Source organism: Lissotriton vulgaris, chromosome 12 (assembly GCF_964263255.1).
Source record: "Lissotriton vulgaris chromosome 12, aLisVul1.2, whole genome shotgun sequence".
NCBI classification, from domain to species: domain Eukaryota; kingdom Metazoa; phylum Chordata; class Amphibia; order Caudata; family Salamandridae; genus Lissotriton; species Lissotriton vulgaris.
In genome coordinates, this window is record NC_141700.1 from 299,456,215 (window position 1) to 299,472,770 (window position 16,556).

At 40.3% G+C, this 16,556-nt stretch overlaps 1 protein-coding gene across 1 annotated transcript in view; it reads right to left on the bottom strand.

Moving 5' to 3' along the window:
* The window catches only part of CDYL2 (chromodomain Y like 2), a 543,748-nt gene that overhangs the window by 311,029 nt on the left and 216,163 nt on the right, over nucleotides 1-16,556 (bottom strand). The window contains exon 2 of the mRNA XM_086945095.1: nucleotides 14,939-15,521. Within this exon, the coding sequence (XP_086801221.1) occupies nucleotides 14,939-15,521 (583 nt within the window). The remainder of the gene's footprint in view (nucleotides 1-14,938; nucleotides 15,522-16,556) is intronic.

Genomic DNA, 16,556 nt, shown 5'->3' on the forward strand with positions numbered 1-16,556 from the left:
ACGACATACATCGACTCTACAACATTACGCTGTGCGCTTACATCTCATATCAACCTGCTTTTTCTTACACTCACCTGCTGGGAATATGATTCTCCTACAAAGCCTGGTTTACCGCTATCTTACATCCAAACGTTAAACCGAGTAAGCGTCGGACATACCCTCACCGGGGAAAGTCGGCGTGTGACGTCAGGTTAAGGGTGGAGCTTAATGTATGAGTTCGCGCTACAAGTTTATTAAAGGGGTAGTACAGGCATACGGGATAAATGTTCCCGCATATAGGAACAATAAAGATTTGTACTTCAATGGTTTGTGTGAATGTTGTTAGGAGCATTTCGTGGGTGCTGTGGTTACATGTAATAACACGAACCGTAAAACGGGCTAAATGTTCCCCGAAGGGGAACTATGAAGATTAAAATAACAATGATATTGATAGGTGATAAAAGGTGAATCTAATGGATACTAAACTTACGTGCTATAGATACTAATTGTTATTCATTCCTCTATCACATTTGGACTTGACTACGCAAATGAGCTGTTCCTGGGTTTACCCGACTACCTATTGGATCGTCTGCAAGTAGTTAAAAATGCCTCAGCAGGACTAATTTTGGGCGTACCCAGATGCCATTCAGTAACTGGCCATCTCAAACATTTGGTAATGATCAAGAAGTGCCACTGCTTTCATCAAGTTGTACAAAATGATTGGTGATCAGATACAAACCTTGCATTTCTGAAACTGAATATGGCCAATGACCTCTTTTACCAGGCAGCTAACTTGGTTGACCATTATATTGCGGAAACTTGGCTGATGAACTAAGAACTTCAATATGTTATCAAAGGGTCTGTTAAAAAGGCCATCCCTTATAGCATAGTGCAACGGAAGTATAGGCAAATGTTGGGTGAGTTATCATTCTGATCTCCCAATGCAACTTGTTTTTGTTATTATGAATTCTATATTATTCTTCAAACTATTCCTTCTAATTGCTAGCATTGAGGCTATTGTTCTAATAGGATATCTCTTCTTTTCTTCCTAACTTTTTCACATGCTTTTGCCACTTGATCGTAAGGTTATCTCATTGTCTCAAAATTGATTCAATTTTCTTCTTCAAAATCTTGGTCACAGTGTCTGTGAGCCTGCAACATTTCCTGCTATAACATTACTTCTTCCATAGACATACATTGTAGAAACTGGGTACGACAGTCATTATGATTTAAATTTCCGATCAATCTTACAGGATCTTCCCCAATTCACCCTATATTATCAACTATATCCAAAGGGTGTCATCCTCTATTTTCGGTAACCAAAAAACAAATTTCTATAAGCGGGAGCAAAGAAGGTACTTTTTCTTCAGATTGTAGGTAATAGTCTCCTTTGAACATAAAGAAATGGTCATTAAATAAAAACGGTGTCAGAGTAAGCAGTATGAAATCCTTGGATTAAGCTATCAAAGTATTTAAAAGTTTGAAGGAATTGGAATGGCTTATAAACAAGTATGGAGAGTAAGCATTTAGGTCCTCATTACGATGCTTGATCTGCCTGACCGACTACGATATTCGTGGTCGGATTGTAAACAACAAGGTCTTTCCAAATCGGTTCCCACCGGCTCTCCATAAATTCGTGTCAGTCGGAACCGCATCGTGCAGCTCTTCATAAAGCATTTCCGACTGAGCAATTACGATGCTGGTTTCCAACAGCCTTTTCGTGTCAGCCTGTCTGACACGAAAGGGCTGTTGGAAACTGACTTTGGGGGCCCCTGGCAGCCCCTCCTTTATCCTGGGGCATCTAGTTTGAGGTGAATGGGTACCTAAGGGACCACCTATATAACCCTGCACTGTGTGGCAGGCACTATGAGGTACCTGCGACAGGGTGCAGGGTTTTCTACATACACCTGATTGCACCATAGGAACCTGTGTTGTTGGGCACAACACAGGCTCCTATAAAAGTCAGTAGAACTCCAGCCGAACAGTGCTCAGTCGCATCGTAATCAGTCGGGCGGAATCGCTGACTGCAAGTCTTTCAGTTCCAAGACTGAGTCGAGCAGAAAGTTTCTACCCGACATCTTAATGAGACCCTTAGATTTACAAACTAGTAAGATTTTGTCAGGAAATATTGCTGACCTTACAATGAAAATCTGTTGAATGATTCATAAAAGATGGCAATATACATGAAAGGAAAGATAGTTAGGAACTAGTAGGTGCTTTTCAAGAATAAGCTAACAAAATTCCCAAGCCATCATCCAGATGGATGCCATGTGTTGATGATAATTGAAAAGAAGTAAAAGTGGATATATAGTCCCATCTATTAGCACTTTACATGCTATAATTGCTGAAGGCTACCCCATATTTTGTCAATACACACTAATGAGTATCCCCTCCCAAGAAATATTCAAAACAGAGGAAGATTTTTTAGGGAGTTTCCGGCTCTTAATTTGAAAAAAAACCCTTTCTTTGCTAGACCCTCATCTACTCTAGTAGTGGCATGCTTCATCATTGGGTTTCAGCCTGGTCACTAAAAACAAGGATGGGTTCAAGCATATTCCAGGGAGTACTTTGAATATAAATAACAGCTGGGTCTTTTTTTTTTAAATACCTTGAACAACCAAGGTCTCTGTTTATTAGCAGTTGTTCAGGTATGATTAAAAAAACAAAAAGGGAGATGATGACCCTGATAATTCTGTTAACATGTTTCAGCCCATAGAAAGATGGCCACATTGTCAAGTCAAGTCAATTTTTATTGAATAAAATTATTAAAAATCATTACAAAATGCATCTAGATCATCATGGGACATAAAACACTTTTTAAAATATTGGCAAATAAAACTGTTTGTCAAGTGGCAAGTAAGCATCAAATATTTCAAGTTGGTGGTATAATTCCAAGGTCAGCTTGCTGTAAGAGAGATTGGGCTTTCATCATATATTTGACCCCCCTGCAGGCCAGCATAGGACATGATCCATCTAGCCATTGGATTACGGCTTGCCTACAAGTCCGAATGTTCAATTTGTTAAAAATGTTCTTTAAAAGCCGTCTCCTCAAGACCTTAAGTGCCGGGCACACACATAGTAAGTGCGTTAGTGTTTCATTTCGGTATCCACATAGACGACAATGGGGGTCGGTGTGGCAGTTTTTCCAGGCTGGTAGCAAGTCCTTTGAGAACTGTGATGGCCACATTGGGTCTAGGCCTTTTATCAGGACAAAAAGTGCCCTGGAACCTCATGTCCTGTCTACCTCTTTAGTTAAAGGAGACAGCCACACATATAACCACTGATTACACGCAATAACTGGCTTACTAGCTCACCCAAATGGAGCGATATTCAATCGTGATTTGTGAAGAATTAAAGGCAACATGGGAGGAGGAGGAAGGACTGCCCCTGGAGTCACACAGTCATAATGGGTGTTAAACCACCAATATACCTCATGGTTTACCCGCGCCTTCCAGATTCATCATGATAGGGAATCAAGATTGTTCACTATGAGTGAATATGAATTCAAGGAAGTCCTTCAAAAGAAGAACAGGGTGTCATAACACATCTACAGGGTTTTCCTAAAAAGGGATACTAAACTAGGATTGTTTTAATATTTAGATTAATATAATGTTCACTACATCAAATAGAACTTAATATGGTATTTAATTTGGATTTATGAAATATAAAAGTTGTGCAACACAACAAACATGAACTCCATTAAAAAAGTAAAAAATGCATTGACAGTATCCACTAATGCCAATTTGGCAAATGCATTTTCTCAAACAGTGATCAAAGAAATACATTTTTACACAAACCATTCCAATGTGTCCTGTGTGAACAAATAGGGAATATGGGAAACCGTAAGACGATGTAAGACCACAAATATAGGCCTTATACCTGGACACTCAAACAAAGAGGTTAATATTGTAACTTCCCATATTCTTATTAGTTAAAAATATAACTCAGATCATCAAGGATCCAACTACATGATACAAAAAAGATGGGAGGCACCAGGAAGAATATCCTAGAAAGTGCTATGCAACAGATAAGTGGTGAAGTACAATAAGTGGTGTAGTTCAAAGACCACTGTTTTCTTGCTGCAAACCCTCCACTAACCTGGTCTATTGTGCTTTCCAGTCATCGACAAATCAGGTTTCCAATAAATGTAAGAAATGAACACCCCATCTATTCCACAAATAAATGAAAAAGAATGGGATACCAGTCCACATACATACAGATTGTTAAGGGTTGTTAGCCTTTTTGAAGATTTGAATAGGTAAGGAAGAACCAGGACAGTATTAATGGGATATTAGAATAATGTAAACACAAATCTCACTCAATAAATTTGAGAATAGGTCTATGCACATTAAAAGATACATTCAGCTGAATCGTAAACATTTAGTATACAGAATGGCAGGGGCAATACTGAAGTATTGGGTCACTGAAAGATAATGCAGAAACACAACAACAAAATTAGCATTACTCGGATTCAAAAGCATTTATCATACAACAGAAACAGGTACTCTAAAGTAGTACAGAATTATGCATTTGTACTTTGAATACTAAAAATTTAATTTATACACAGATAGTTTAGTTTAGCAATGCAAGTTCACAGAAAGGAGTCAAATAAAATAAAAGTGCATCCCAGCATATGTATATAAGTTTAAAGGTAACAAAACAAGATGTTTTCTATCACAATTAAAATTAAAAAGAAAGCAGATTCTTCATGCTACTAATGCTGGATTGAATGGACATTCTAGGAAAATCTCATAGTTAATGAAATATACCTCAACCTTTAGTTTCCATAGTAGAGTAGACTCAAAAGATTATTGTTCTATTACTTTTTTAAAAAGTTTTAGTTGTATTAACATTTTAACTCTCCATATTACAGTTACAAGTCATGGCAAATTCATTGTGGAGAAATAGCAAAACCCTTAATAAATTGACATAAAAAGACAAAGAACGGAATTTAGTCAATCCACTCGGAAATTCGAGCCCACGTTTTTTTCCCCATGTTCCCGTCTTTTACGTCCTTTCAATCTATTTACAGAGGACTCAATATTATAGATAGCTAGAATCTTTGATCTCCAAATTATAAATGCGGGAGAGTTGAGGCTAATCCACTGGGAAGTATACATAATCGTATAATGGCCATGGCGATAAATACAAATCTAATCTCCGGTCTTGCTCTTGTATTGCCTCCCCAATTGCACTCAGTGCCCAGGATTACCAATTCTGGTGTTATTGCAATCGGGATCCCCAAAACTGTATTAAAGAAAGATTCGATATCCTGAAAGATCTGAGCTAAGTTAGGGCATGAATAAAACATATGTATAGAATCCGCAGTGCCAGGCCGCATCTACTAAACTTGCCCCCCCGTGTTCTATTACTTAAAGCAGTAAGAAAGGGGCGGCCTAGCTACACAAATTAGGTGAGAACAGTAAAATAGAAAATAGATTAGCGTTTTACAATATTAATTGGGGAACCAGTCAAAGATTAGTTACAAGAATGTAGGAAGGGTAACATGAACCTGTGTGTGTTAGTGAGCCTTCTCCAGACTAATTAAAATTAGATTATAATACAATAATATGAAATTGTTTAACAGTCAATTTTGATTTAGTATGCTTATGATAACTGAACATCAAAATATAATATTTATACGTGACTGCAGTAGCAAAAATAAATTTAAACATTAAAAGTATGTTTTCCAACCCCAGACTGGATCTCAAAATGGCATCTGTGTTATGGAGAACCTGTACTATCAATTTAGGATTATATTACAAATTCCTCAATTAAAGGGTAAGCAAGCCTTCAATGAAGAACAATAAGAGTTTAGTAGGTTCGATCAAAAAAATATTCTTCTGTAAGTATGCATTTTAATAAGTCAAATTCCTGCTTTTACACAATACAGTGACAGCAATACAACTCTGCAGAATTAATCTGTTGAAACTTCAACAGATTAATTCTGCAGAGTTAAGAATTAAGTAAATAATTGCATTAGTAAGTTCCATCACAAACTCAACCCCATTTTATACTATCCTTGCATAAAGCTTAATACAGTCTTCTTTGCCCTTTGGCCAAATCAGTGTACAATTTGCTGCAGTTAACATATTATATATCACCCAACTGGGCTAAAGTTCTAAGAAACAGATATCTTGGTTTACTGAAGCGCCTCAGAATCTAGTATCAGACATGTTTTTACAGAGAAGATCAATGTCTTACTAAGGCCCCATTGCTAGGTAGAATCCTAAATGCCATGACATTTTTCCCAGTTTTATGGAGAGAGGATGTGACACTCGGATTTATTTTGTTTTCCGCATGAGATTAAGAGCATCGGTCAGAATCAGGGGATATTCAGGTGACACCGGGACTTGAAGCTAGTTCCTCATGTCCAAAATTTGCAGCTTTGACCTTGAGGCCATATCACCTCCATAACCATACAATATGCAATGGGTGTACAAGTTGTAGCCTACATAGTTTAAATTACGAAAAGAAATTAAGAACATAATATTCGAGGAAATTGTTTCCAGCAAAAGTAAAAATATGGGTATTATTTGGAAACTATGTATGTTTGATAAATACGTTTGAATTTAATGCTACCAGCGGGCCTCCTCTAATTGTGCTACCCATTTAAGTAGCTACTGAAATCATGTCCCAGGCCTACCACTACAGCTTGAATTCAGTTTAAAACTGCAATGGTGGCTTGGCATTAAAACCCCATTGCCAAATCTTCATCTCCCCTTTTTTTTACATATACGTCACCCCTAAGGCAGGCCCTAGGTAGCCATAAGGCAGGATGCTGTGTAATAATTAAAAAGTTGTCAAATACAATGTTTAAATGTCCTGGAAGTGAAAAACTCACAAATTAGTTTTTCACTACTGGTAGCCCTACCCCTCCCATAGGATAACATTAGAGATTCCTTATTACATTTAATGACTGTAATTTGCAATTGGGTGCAAGTTCACCACAGCACCCTCCGAGTCTCCTCTGGCATGAAGCCACACACACAACACTAATGGGACTTCACGTTGACTCAGTTGCCACCAAGACATGCACACCGCACTGTAGAGACTCACTTTCTTCCGGTGCACACGATGATCAGCCACAGTCCTAGGTTACACCAAAGCATGCACACTGCTTCACTGAGACTTACTCCAACTCTGGTGCCCCAATATCCAGGCGCACTTAACCAACGCCTTTGGCCTCACCCCAACATGCTCACTGTGTCCGAGCCTCACTTCTGCTCCTGTGCACTCGATGACCAGGCACTCTTCACCAGCACCTCCCGTGCACCACTAATCACACCCTGCGTGTCCGAGACTCACTCCACTTCCGATGCAAACGTTGACCAGGCGCTCCTCATCAACGCCTCCTGTACACTACAACATGCACCCTGTGCGTCGGAGACTCCCTTCACCTCCGAAGAAAACGCTGACCAGGCACCCCAACACTCTCATTGTGTCGGAGCCTCACTTCTGCTCCGGTGCACTCGATGACCAGGCACTCTTCACCAGCGCCTCCAATGCACAACAACACACACCCAGCAAGTCCGATACTCACTTCACCTTTGATGCACACGTTGACCAGGCGCTCTTCACGACGCCTCATGTGCACCACTACATGCACCCAGTGCGTCAGTCTCACTTCTCCTCAGTGTGTCCCAGATCCCAGGGCACACCTTCTGAGGGTCTCATGCTGCCACAACACACGCCCACAGCTTCTCTGGAAACTTTTATGTTCATGTGTTCCAAACAGGGAGCCAACTTACCTCGGGCCCTTCAGGTAACAAGAAACAGCACAAAGCACAGTCTTCTTCAAGAGGGGGACCCAGCGCACAAAGCACAGTCCCAACAGCCTCTTTCTTGGATAAAACAGCAAACTGCAGACCAGCTCCATATCACGAAGCAAGGGTCGGTCCTTCATAGCAGTCTCTTCAGTTGTCCCTTCCTTAAAAGAGGTTCCTTTTGACCACGAAATGGGTCCAAGCCTTTACAGTCTCAATCCATTTCTATTCCAACGTTAAGGGCTCTCAGCTCTCATAATTATACCCCTACATGTCTTTGAAGTTTGTTGTGCTCAGGGGTCCCTGACCCCTGCCTAAATCAGTTCTGAGTGTCTTCCTCCTAGTGTCACCTTTCTCCCTTTGATACTGGGGGTCTGTATCCTTAATCACTCAGCAGGAGATGGGTCAATTATTTTAAAGCCACAACCCAGGCCTCTTCACCTCTCAGGGCTTCTCCTCCGCCTACTCTCCAGATGCAGGACAGCCTGGTGCCATCTCAACCCCTCCCCGGGTCAAGACCTCCCTCAGCTCCTCTCACCTCTCAGATCCAGACAGTCAATCCACATTCAGCAGAGAAACATAGAAATGCTTATAGCACAAAACACAGCCACTTTCTAAAAGAGTGGCTTCTGAACACACAGTGACAAAACCACTTTCATAGAAAGATGTGTTATGACACTGAGTTCACACATACTAAACTATACCTCTCCATTTTAAACTTATGGGAAATTAGACTAACAAACACAATGGTCAGCCTCCTCCATTCTGTCCTATGGACAGGATGGTCTTTCACCAGTGAAAAACAAAGTGACGTGTTTTTAACTGTCAGGAAATAGCACACACCTCAGTATATGTCCTGCCTTTTACTTACATTGACCGTGCCCAGGGGTTACCCGGGACCTACCACAGGGGTGCCCACTGTGTACGCAAAAGGGAAAGTAAGGCCTGTCAAGTAGTTGCACTTGTCAGGTCTACATGCCAACTTAGAAAACTGTGCGCAGGCCCTACTCTGCAGGCCTGAGTTCCCTTCTCCGCGCACCTTTGCATTATTAGCCCTGGCACACACAATGCACATCACTAAATAATTTACTAGTAAGGCAAACATACCAATCGTGGCCAACCAATTACCATTACACATTACACAGGGAACACTTGTATTTTGACACTGATCAGCAGTGGCAAAGTACCCAAAGCATCTAAATTGGCAACTCTATGTCAGGAAAACGATCTAGGGGCCAAGTCCTATACTGTTATTTTAGGATATTAGAAAAATTAGAGTCTCTTTAGGTTTGATGAAGAGAGGCATGCCATTTACGTTGAGCCACAGTTCTCCTTCTCCACATAAAATGTAAAGATATTCCCTTCTCTTTCCCAAAATACATTGGCACTTGCTTCCCTTTATAAGAAAGTTTTACTGTGCATTAGAGGCAATGTGTAAAATATGTATGCAGTGCACAAAGAGTGATGAAATGAAAATACACACAAGGAAAATCCCACACCAATTTAGAAAAATAGAGTACATTTGAATACATTATTTGATACCAAAAAGACAAAAATTGAATCAGTAGAACCAGAGTTATGCATTTGTTATTTTTTTAGTAAAAACAAGCTCCTAAAAGATCAAAGCGCCTACCGCGGACATCTAGTCACACAAGAACAGCTCTTAGACAAAAAAATATGGCCTACTGCGATGGAGCGCAGTTCGCATGCAAGAAGATTGGGTCCGGTCAGCCCTTACCTTTGGACTTAGAATAAATTCTGACACAAAGTGCTTTCAGAAGGTAAAGTTCAGCAGGGCATGGCTGCAGGGGGTGTCCAAGGAGGGAGCTTCATTAGCGGATAGCCTTGGGTCAAAGCTGTGATGAAGATTTCTATGTTCGGACTCAGTCTCTGAAATGGAAGTCGAAAATTTTCAGCTGGCTGTAGCAGAAGACAGTTCTGCAAGGCAGCCTGCTCCTTTGGTAAGGGCTGCTGAAAAGGATTTTCTGTTGCAGAGAAGAACGTACTGGATATCGGGGCACAGGAGTTGGAGTAAGTATCAGTGAAGCAGTGTGCGTGCTTTGGTGTAACCTGGGACTGTGGAGGTGATCAGCTGATCATCATTTGCACCAGAAGAAAGTGAGACTCTACAGCGCGTTGTGCAGGTCTTGGTAACAACTGAGACAGCAGGAAGGAGTGACTGGTGATCGTGCACTCGGAGTCCAGTGAAGTCCCATTAGTGTTGTGTGTGTGGCTTCGTGCCAGAGGAGACTAGGGGAGTGCTGCAGTGAACGTGCACCCGGAGTAACGTAATCTGACAACTTTCTAACAGGCGCAGCCCGGACGGGCAGCACCGGAGGAGCTGAGCTGCCAGGTCGAGCCGCTGAGGCCCATTGAGAAAGTTCCTTAAGGAAGGCCCAGTTTGCTGAAGGAGGAGAGGAGATTGGGGTCATGCCCCCAGGTGGCATGGATCACTACCTGGGCAGGGTGCGGGCTCCGAGGAACACTCTCACGGCCTCTCAGTCCTTCTGGCAAAGTGAGCCTTTGCTTCTGCTCAGATTTGGGCCCGTACTGACTATAGGAGTGGCAGTACTGAGGCCAGAGTGAGAAGCTGTACCTTATGTCATCGTTGATACGTGTGGGGGGCAATTGTTATCAAAGAGGCTGACTGTTGTAATACACATTACCAATATTGCTGATAACGAACTGGCGGACTGTCTTATGACGCCCGACATTATTTCTGCATAACAAAGTACACAATTGTAGCGCTACGCATTGCATTATTTCTCCATTGCAAAGTGCAGGATTGTAGCGACCCGCATAGCATTGTTTCTTCATTTCAAAGTACATGATTGTAGCCACGCATTGCATTATTCCTTTATTGCGCAGTACATGATTGTAGCAGTACTCAGGTGTATCGTTACGCATTATAATATTTCTCCTTTGCCCAGCAAAGGATTGTATTGGTACGCAGTACTAAGGGGGTAAAGCAGGGCTATCTCAAACGGTGTCCTTGCTTGGCCTAACGTTGAGTGAGGAGTCCAGGGTCTTGCATTTGGGGACAGTAGTGTGAGGCTGGGACTCCAGCTTCCAACAAACAGCTATAGTACTTATACAGGAAACTCACCTTAATGTTACTGAATCTACTAAACTCAAATGAGGCTGGGTAGGCAAGGTCATATCCATCTCCAGCTCTGAGGTACCACCTGTGGTGATGCTAGGACCAAAATCATGCCTAGGAAAACAATATGGAGCTACTAATACACAAAAGATTACCAGACCACATACAAAAGACATGGACTGATACCAATGGTCAATATGTCTTTGCCCAATTAAACATCTATAATCAGTCCCTGATCCTTAGCTCTATCCACGGTCCACTGGGAGCTAAACAATTCAGGTTCTCCATGCTAAACTATCTGCTAATGGAATTTGGCTCTAATAAGGTCATCAACGGAGGGAAATGGAATGTGGCCTAAGATACTACTATGGGTAAAATAAGGTTTCCTGACTTTAGACAAGATACAGACAGAGTCATTCTTCGCAAAATCACGGCAGACCATTTGCCTCATGTACTCTGGTGCCTATTGCATGCTACAGGAAAACAATGCACTTTTCTGACAGCGCCCACAGCTCGGAATCTAAACTGGACAAGTTCTTGTCCAATACAGTGTTCTTCCCAAAGATCCATAATAGTGAAATTAATGGTTGATGGCATTTCTGATCACATTTCTGTCCTAATTTTTAAATCACTAGATGAGGAGAAAAAAATGCATGGCCCTCTTCAATTACTAATTTTCCATAAAAAGAAAGCAAGAGGTGTTAGATGCATGACTCGTGCACATTCTTCAAATTCAACTGATTCTACACCACAAGATGTGAGGGCACAGGAACAATAAGTATCTGCTTCCAAATATGCAAAATATCATACAGGGTTATTTAAATAATAGAAGGCACCTCAACCATCAAATGGTGGCATGCTTCATCATTGGTTTCTTTCCTCATCCAGACAGATAATACCACCTGGATGGGCTCAACCACGAAACGGGAGTGCGTATATGATATTATTCTGGACAAGTGCATGGATCCAGTTACTATAAAAATGATTATGGGTATACCATGCATATCACCTTTTAATTGATGAGTGTCCATATCATGTCAAAAAAATTAAAGTGGGATATCCTACAAATACACAATGGTTTTGACATCCAATTCTGCTAATCTGTTTCACCAGATAAAGTGCTGCCCGAATAGGTCCCTCTGTTTCAGGGCTACTAAACCTCCTTCCCTCTCCCCTCCTAATTACAGAAGAGTATGTGAAAAAATGAGGCATAACGTTCTCCTACATTCTAGTACTGTGCTAACAGAACCAGTAGGATACAAGAACATAAAATAGAATAAACATGAGCTAATACTGTAATCATGTTTCAATTGATGAAGAAGAGAAGACAAACGTCTTCATTAGTGATCACTCCAAACCAAACACACTCTCACTTGCTATTGCGAAACCCTTCAACCCTAATTACATGTGTGACTGCAATGCACTCCTTCACAAGAAAACACTCTGCTCATATATTTATATATCGGGGCCAAACTGCGTGTGTTAGTCACTGGTATATATTGCATACAAATTTGACTTAACTTACCTGGATGATATCTTGAGTCACCCTACTTGGTTTTATTCCGAACCTCATGGGCGGTGAGGGGGTTGGCCCTTCCTGTAATCAATATCTTGAAAGTAATCATTATGGACTAGTATTAACACTAATATCCTTCGACGTGAGAAAAAATAACTGCTAATTCTCTCCAGTTTTCTTTAGTTGTTGCTGAGTCACTCGCCTCAGGTGTATAACATTAGGGAATTCCTGAGATTCAGCTTCTTTCCTATCATCATTTTTTAAATATACGCAGGTCATTCAGAATCATAGACTGGGTGAAAATGTGGGATGCAGGTGCTTGGGTGGCTTGACTCAACCTAGAGAGGACCTTTAATACTCTTGAGTGGCCTTACTTAATGGCAGTACGCCACAACACAACATAAGGGTAGGCTCAGAATTTGTAAGCTGGATACAGTTGCTGTACTTCCAACCACTGGCGCAATTAGCACATTTAGAGTGCTATCAGAGACCTTTAAGATAAAAAAGGGACACTGGTCTTTGGCGCCCACTGTAGCAATGGAACCCCTGTTGTCTTTACTATAAGCTAGGGGCCTGGACTGGAGTAATAAGATGAAAGAGAGGTGGCATATCCCTGGGGCCACTGATGGCCCTATTAGAACAATTCAGGCTAATGTAACAGATAAAGATAAAGTGGGATAAGTCCTGCTTGTTTCCTTTACATGTACTATTGAATGATCAGAAGCGATTGATACCCAGCATCGGCTAACAGTGGATTTATGATACCATCAGATACTTGGGAATTAATGATTAAAATTTGGAGACAGAGCTGGTGAATGGGAATTTGGAGCAGGCAATAACATCACTGAGATAGTCACTCCCATTTCAGAGCTCACTCCCATTATCACTGATAGTAAAGTGGCCATATCTAAATTCTTAGTGCTCCTGAGGCTGATTGACTTTTTTTGCAGTGCTTCCGGTGGTGCTGAAGAGTATTTTTTAGGGATCTGCAGTCATTACTGACTTCCCTGATCTGAGAAGCAGAGTGGCAATTGGGAAATTATTTGCCCCTCTGGCAAATGGTGGGCTGGCTACCCGCCCGCAATTATGATCTTTATAACGCAGCAGCTCAATTGCAATGGCCAATGTCCTGGAATCAGTAGATGTATACAACAGACTGGAAGGATACTTTGTATTGAAGTGGTTGTTGTGACAGGTGGAGCACATGTTCAAGAAAGTGACACACAAATGCTGGAAAGGTTTTTGCATGGAAATGCCCTTCTATCCTGCAGACAGCTGTTTGGTAGCGAGAATTGATTAAACAAGTTTATACTGAAACAGATATGTTACTGAATCTCATATAAATAGGAGGCAGGGATATGGGACTGATATCTATGTAAACTAGAGGCAAAATTCCATGAAACACCACCGTGATAGAACAGTGTACTATTGTATATGTTATAATGCTAAGGGGACCCTGTGGAAATAGAGTGGGTTTAAGTATGAGACATGCAGCCTACTCTGGAATGTCCTTTGGTTTGTTTTTTTCTTCTACCCCCTCGCCTTCTTTCCCCTTCTCCGCTCCCCTTAATTCACGAGAATAGTCCTCTCCCTCCAATGCAGATGGCTGTAAAATATAGCATGACTGCGATTGATAACTAAGTTATAAAAGTTCAATATGTTCTAATCTCGGACTAATGTTTAAACCAGGATGGATTAAGACTAGGGGCAGGTACTCATGCATGGAGGCGCAGATAAAATTGGCAGTATGACCTCTAACTGGAAACAAGCTGCAAGCATCTCATACCATACCTGGTGGAACTCAGTCTGCTTTCATCACCGACTGGAGACCAATTATGTGTCCCCCATATCCCTAGCAATTAAACGTGACCTGGTTTGGCTTCCTTTGGTAACGTACCTTTCTTCATCTGCCCCAGTACCTACCTCTCCAGATCCGGACATAGTCGAGGTCCGCAAACCACTATGACACTATTATTGCCTTTCTGTTTGAATTTTTACGTTTCACTGTACTTTATGGTGCATCTAATTCATATTCACATGTTATGTTCAAGAAATCCTCATGCTTGTTATTTATGCCTTTCATGAAAGTTTTATTGCAATGCTTATTTCATTTATGTATTTACATTACTATTAATTTCTATCAATATGTATAATATTGTCGTATCCATTTTCTGTTTTTTCCTTTCCTTCCCTTCTTTATTTCTCCAATAAAATCAAACTTAAAAAAAAGAATTGGCGGTATGGTGCTGTTAAATTATACCAGCATTGTGAATTATGAACTTCTTAAGGTTTGAAAGCAATGCTCATCGACATGTGTAAAAATGTGTCCAACATCTTGTAAAATCAATAAAGAAATGTGACAAAGTAGCGTGTTAAACTATGGTGCATAGTTTTGTACAGATGTATCTTCTTTCCAATGAAAAAGCATAAAAGATTGAACGGAAAATCATGTATTCTTTTATTGCTTTCAACAACACCTGTAATAGGTTAGGAGAAACACTGCTTGGCAGGAAGTCTGTTTGTTATGAAACATAGGCATTCAATGTTGATATTCAACAGTTAAAATACTTTACATACCTATTCCATTCACAATCGATGAATTCTTTACATCCAAATCATTGGTAAACTCATGATCTTTTTTGTGATCATTGAACTCAATTTTTGCCTGTGCGGATGAGTTTTCAAAATGTTTGCAATCTTTCTCATGGCTGGCATCGCCATTCTGAATGCCGTTATGAGACGCTTTCAGTGGCATTATCTGCAAGCCACTCGGTGTAGTTCGATAGCTCACAGTTTTAGTGGCTCCAGATGGTTGCTTTGCTGTATATAGTTTTTTCTGCTTCTGGAGTGGTGGATTCAAACGTTTCCTTTTAAGTGCTGTCCCTTTAATTTTTCCAGACTCGTGAGGTCTCTGGGATAGTTTTCCAAAATTTGTGACTTGATTTTCCCGTAAATATTTTGAAATACCACATTGTTTTCCAGATTTTTCTCGCTTTTCTCTAGTGACATGAAGCACATTGAACTCATCAATAAATTCTTCACAGTGTAGGAGATGATGTTCTGGCTCCCAGGTGTCTTCGCTGCTTCCGTACCCTTTCCACCTGATAAGGTATTCCCACTTACCTTTTTTATTCTTCCGTTTGTCTACAATCCTTTCGACCTAACAAGAAAGAAATTAGATTCATAAATATTGAGCAGCAGGAATGACAGTACACTAATGAGAATAAATAGAGAAATATGATGCGTTCCGCATATACGGTCCTGCAACATTACTACAGACATAAACGAAAGTCTAAAATGCTTTGCTAAAATGTTGACAGTCGAACCGGTTTTCAAAAAAAAGAATCTCGCATTCATTTTCTGCTAATACCAAATACCTTGCTAAAATGTAGACTGTAGAAGCCATTTGCAAAAAATTTACTTTCACACTTGCTTTCTGCTAATACCTACTTAGGAAACATAATTCAAATATAAGACATTTATTTCAGTTCCTCACAATAAAGCTTGACAAATTATCCTTAACACCTTTTTTCCCTGTGGATATAATACACGATTGGTCAAGTGGGTAGTAAGGAGCCCAGGACTTAAAGTTTCAGAACATTGTAATTACAGGTGTTACTCTTAATTCCATGTGTTATACTAAGTTATTTATTAATTATTTTCAAAGTCTGAGCAAATCACAGGATCAGGGCAGCTAATTAACAGAGAATTATAATCCCTTGAGAGTACCGCACCGTAGTGGGTTTTCTAAAAGAAAATTAGGCAACCATATCTAACAATGTGTACAGACAAACAGTTGACTAGAATGCTTTAGGTGTGATGAAAGGCATTCGTTCAGTCAAATATTCACTCCACGTCACAAAGCAACTGCAACAATATATATAATGCTACCTACACAGCTGAAGTGTTTTAGGGCATTTCCTAAGTATGGAAAACCAGCTGTATTTTTTAGCACCATGATGTTTTAGATTCTATATATATAAATGTATTATTGTTTGATTAATTAAAATCATTACATATAATGAAAATGAATACCTTCAAACCCTCCCCATAATTAATTCCTAAACTCACTCTTATGTTATTTGCGACTCGTTTTCTGCTCAACATATAACCATAGAGTCTTTGGTACTTTTGTATATGTAGTGGATCAGTCCTAATCATATTCCATTCAAACATTCACCTTTTTACACATAAT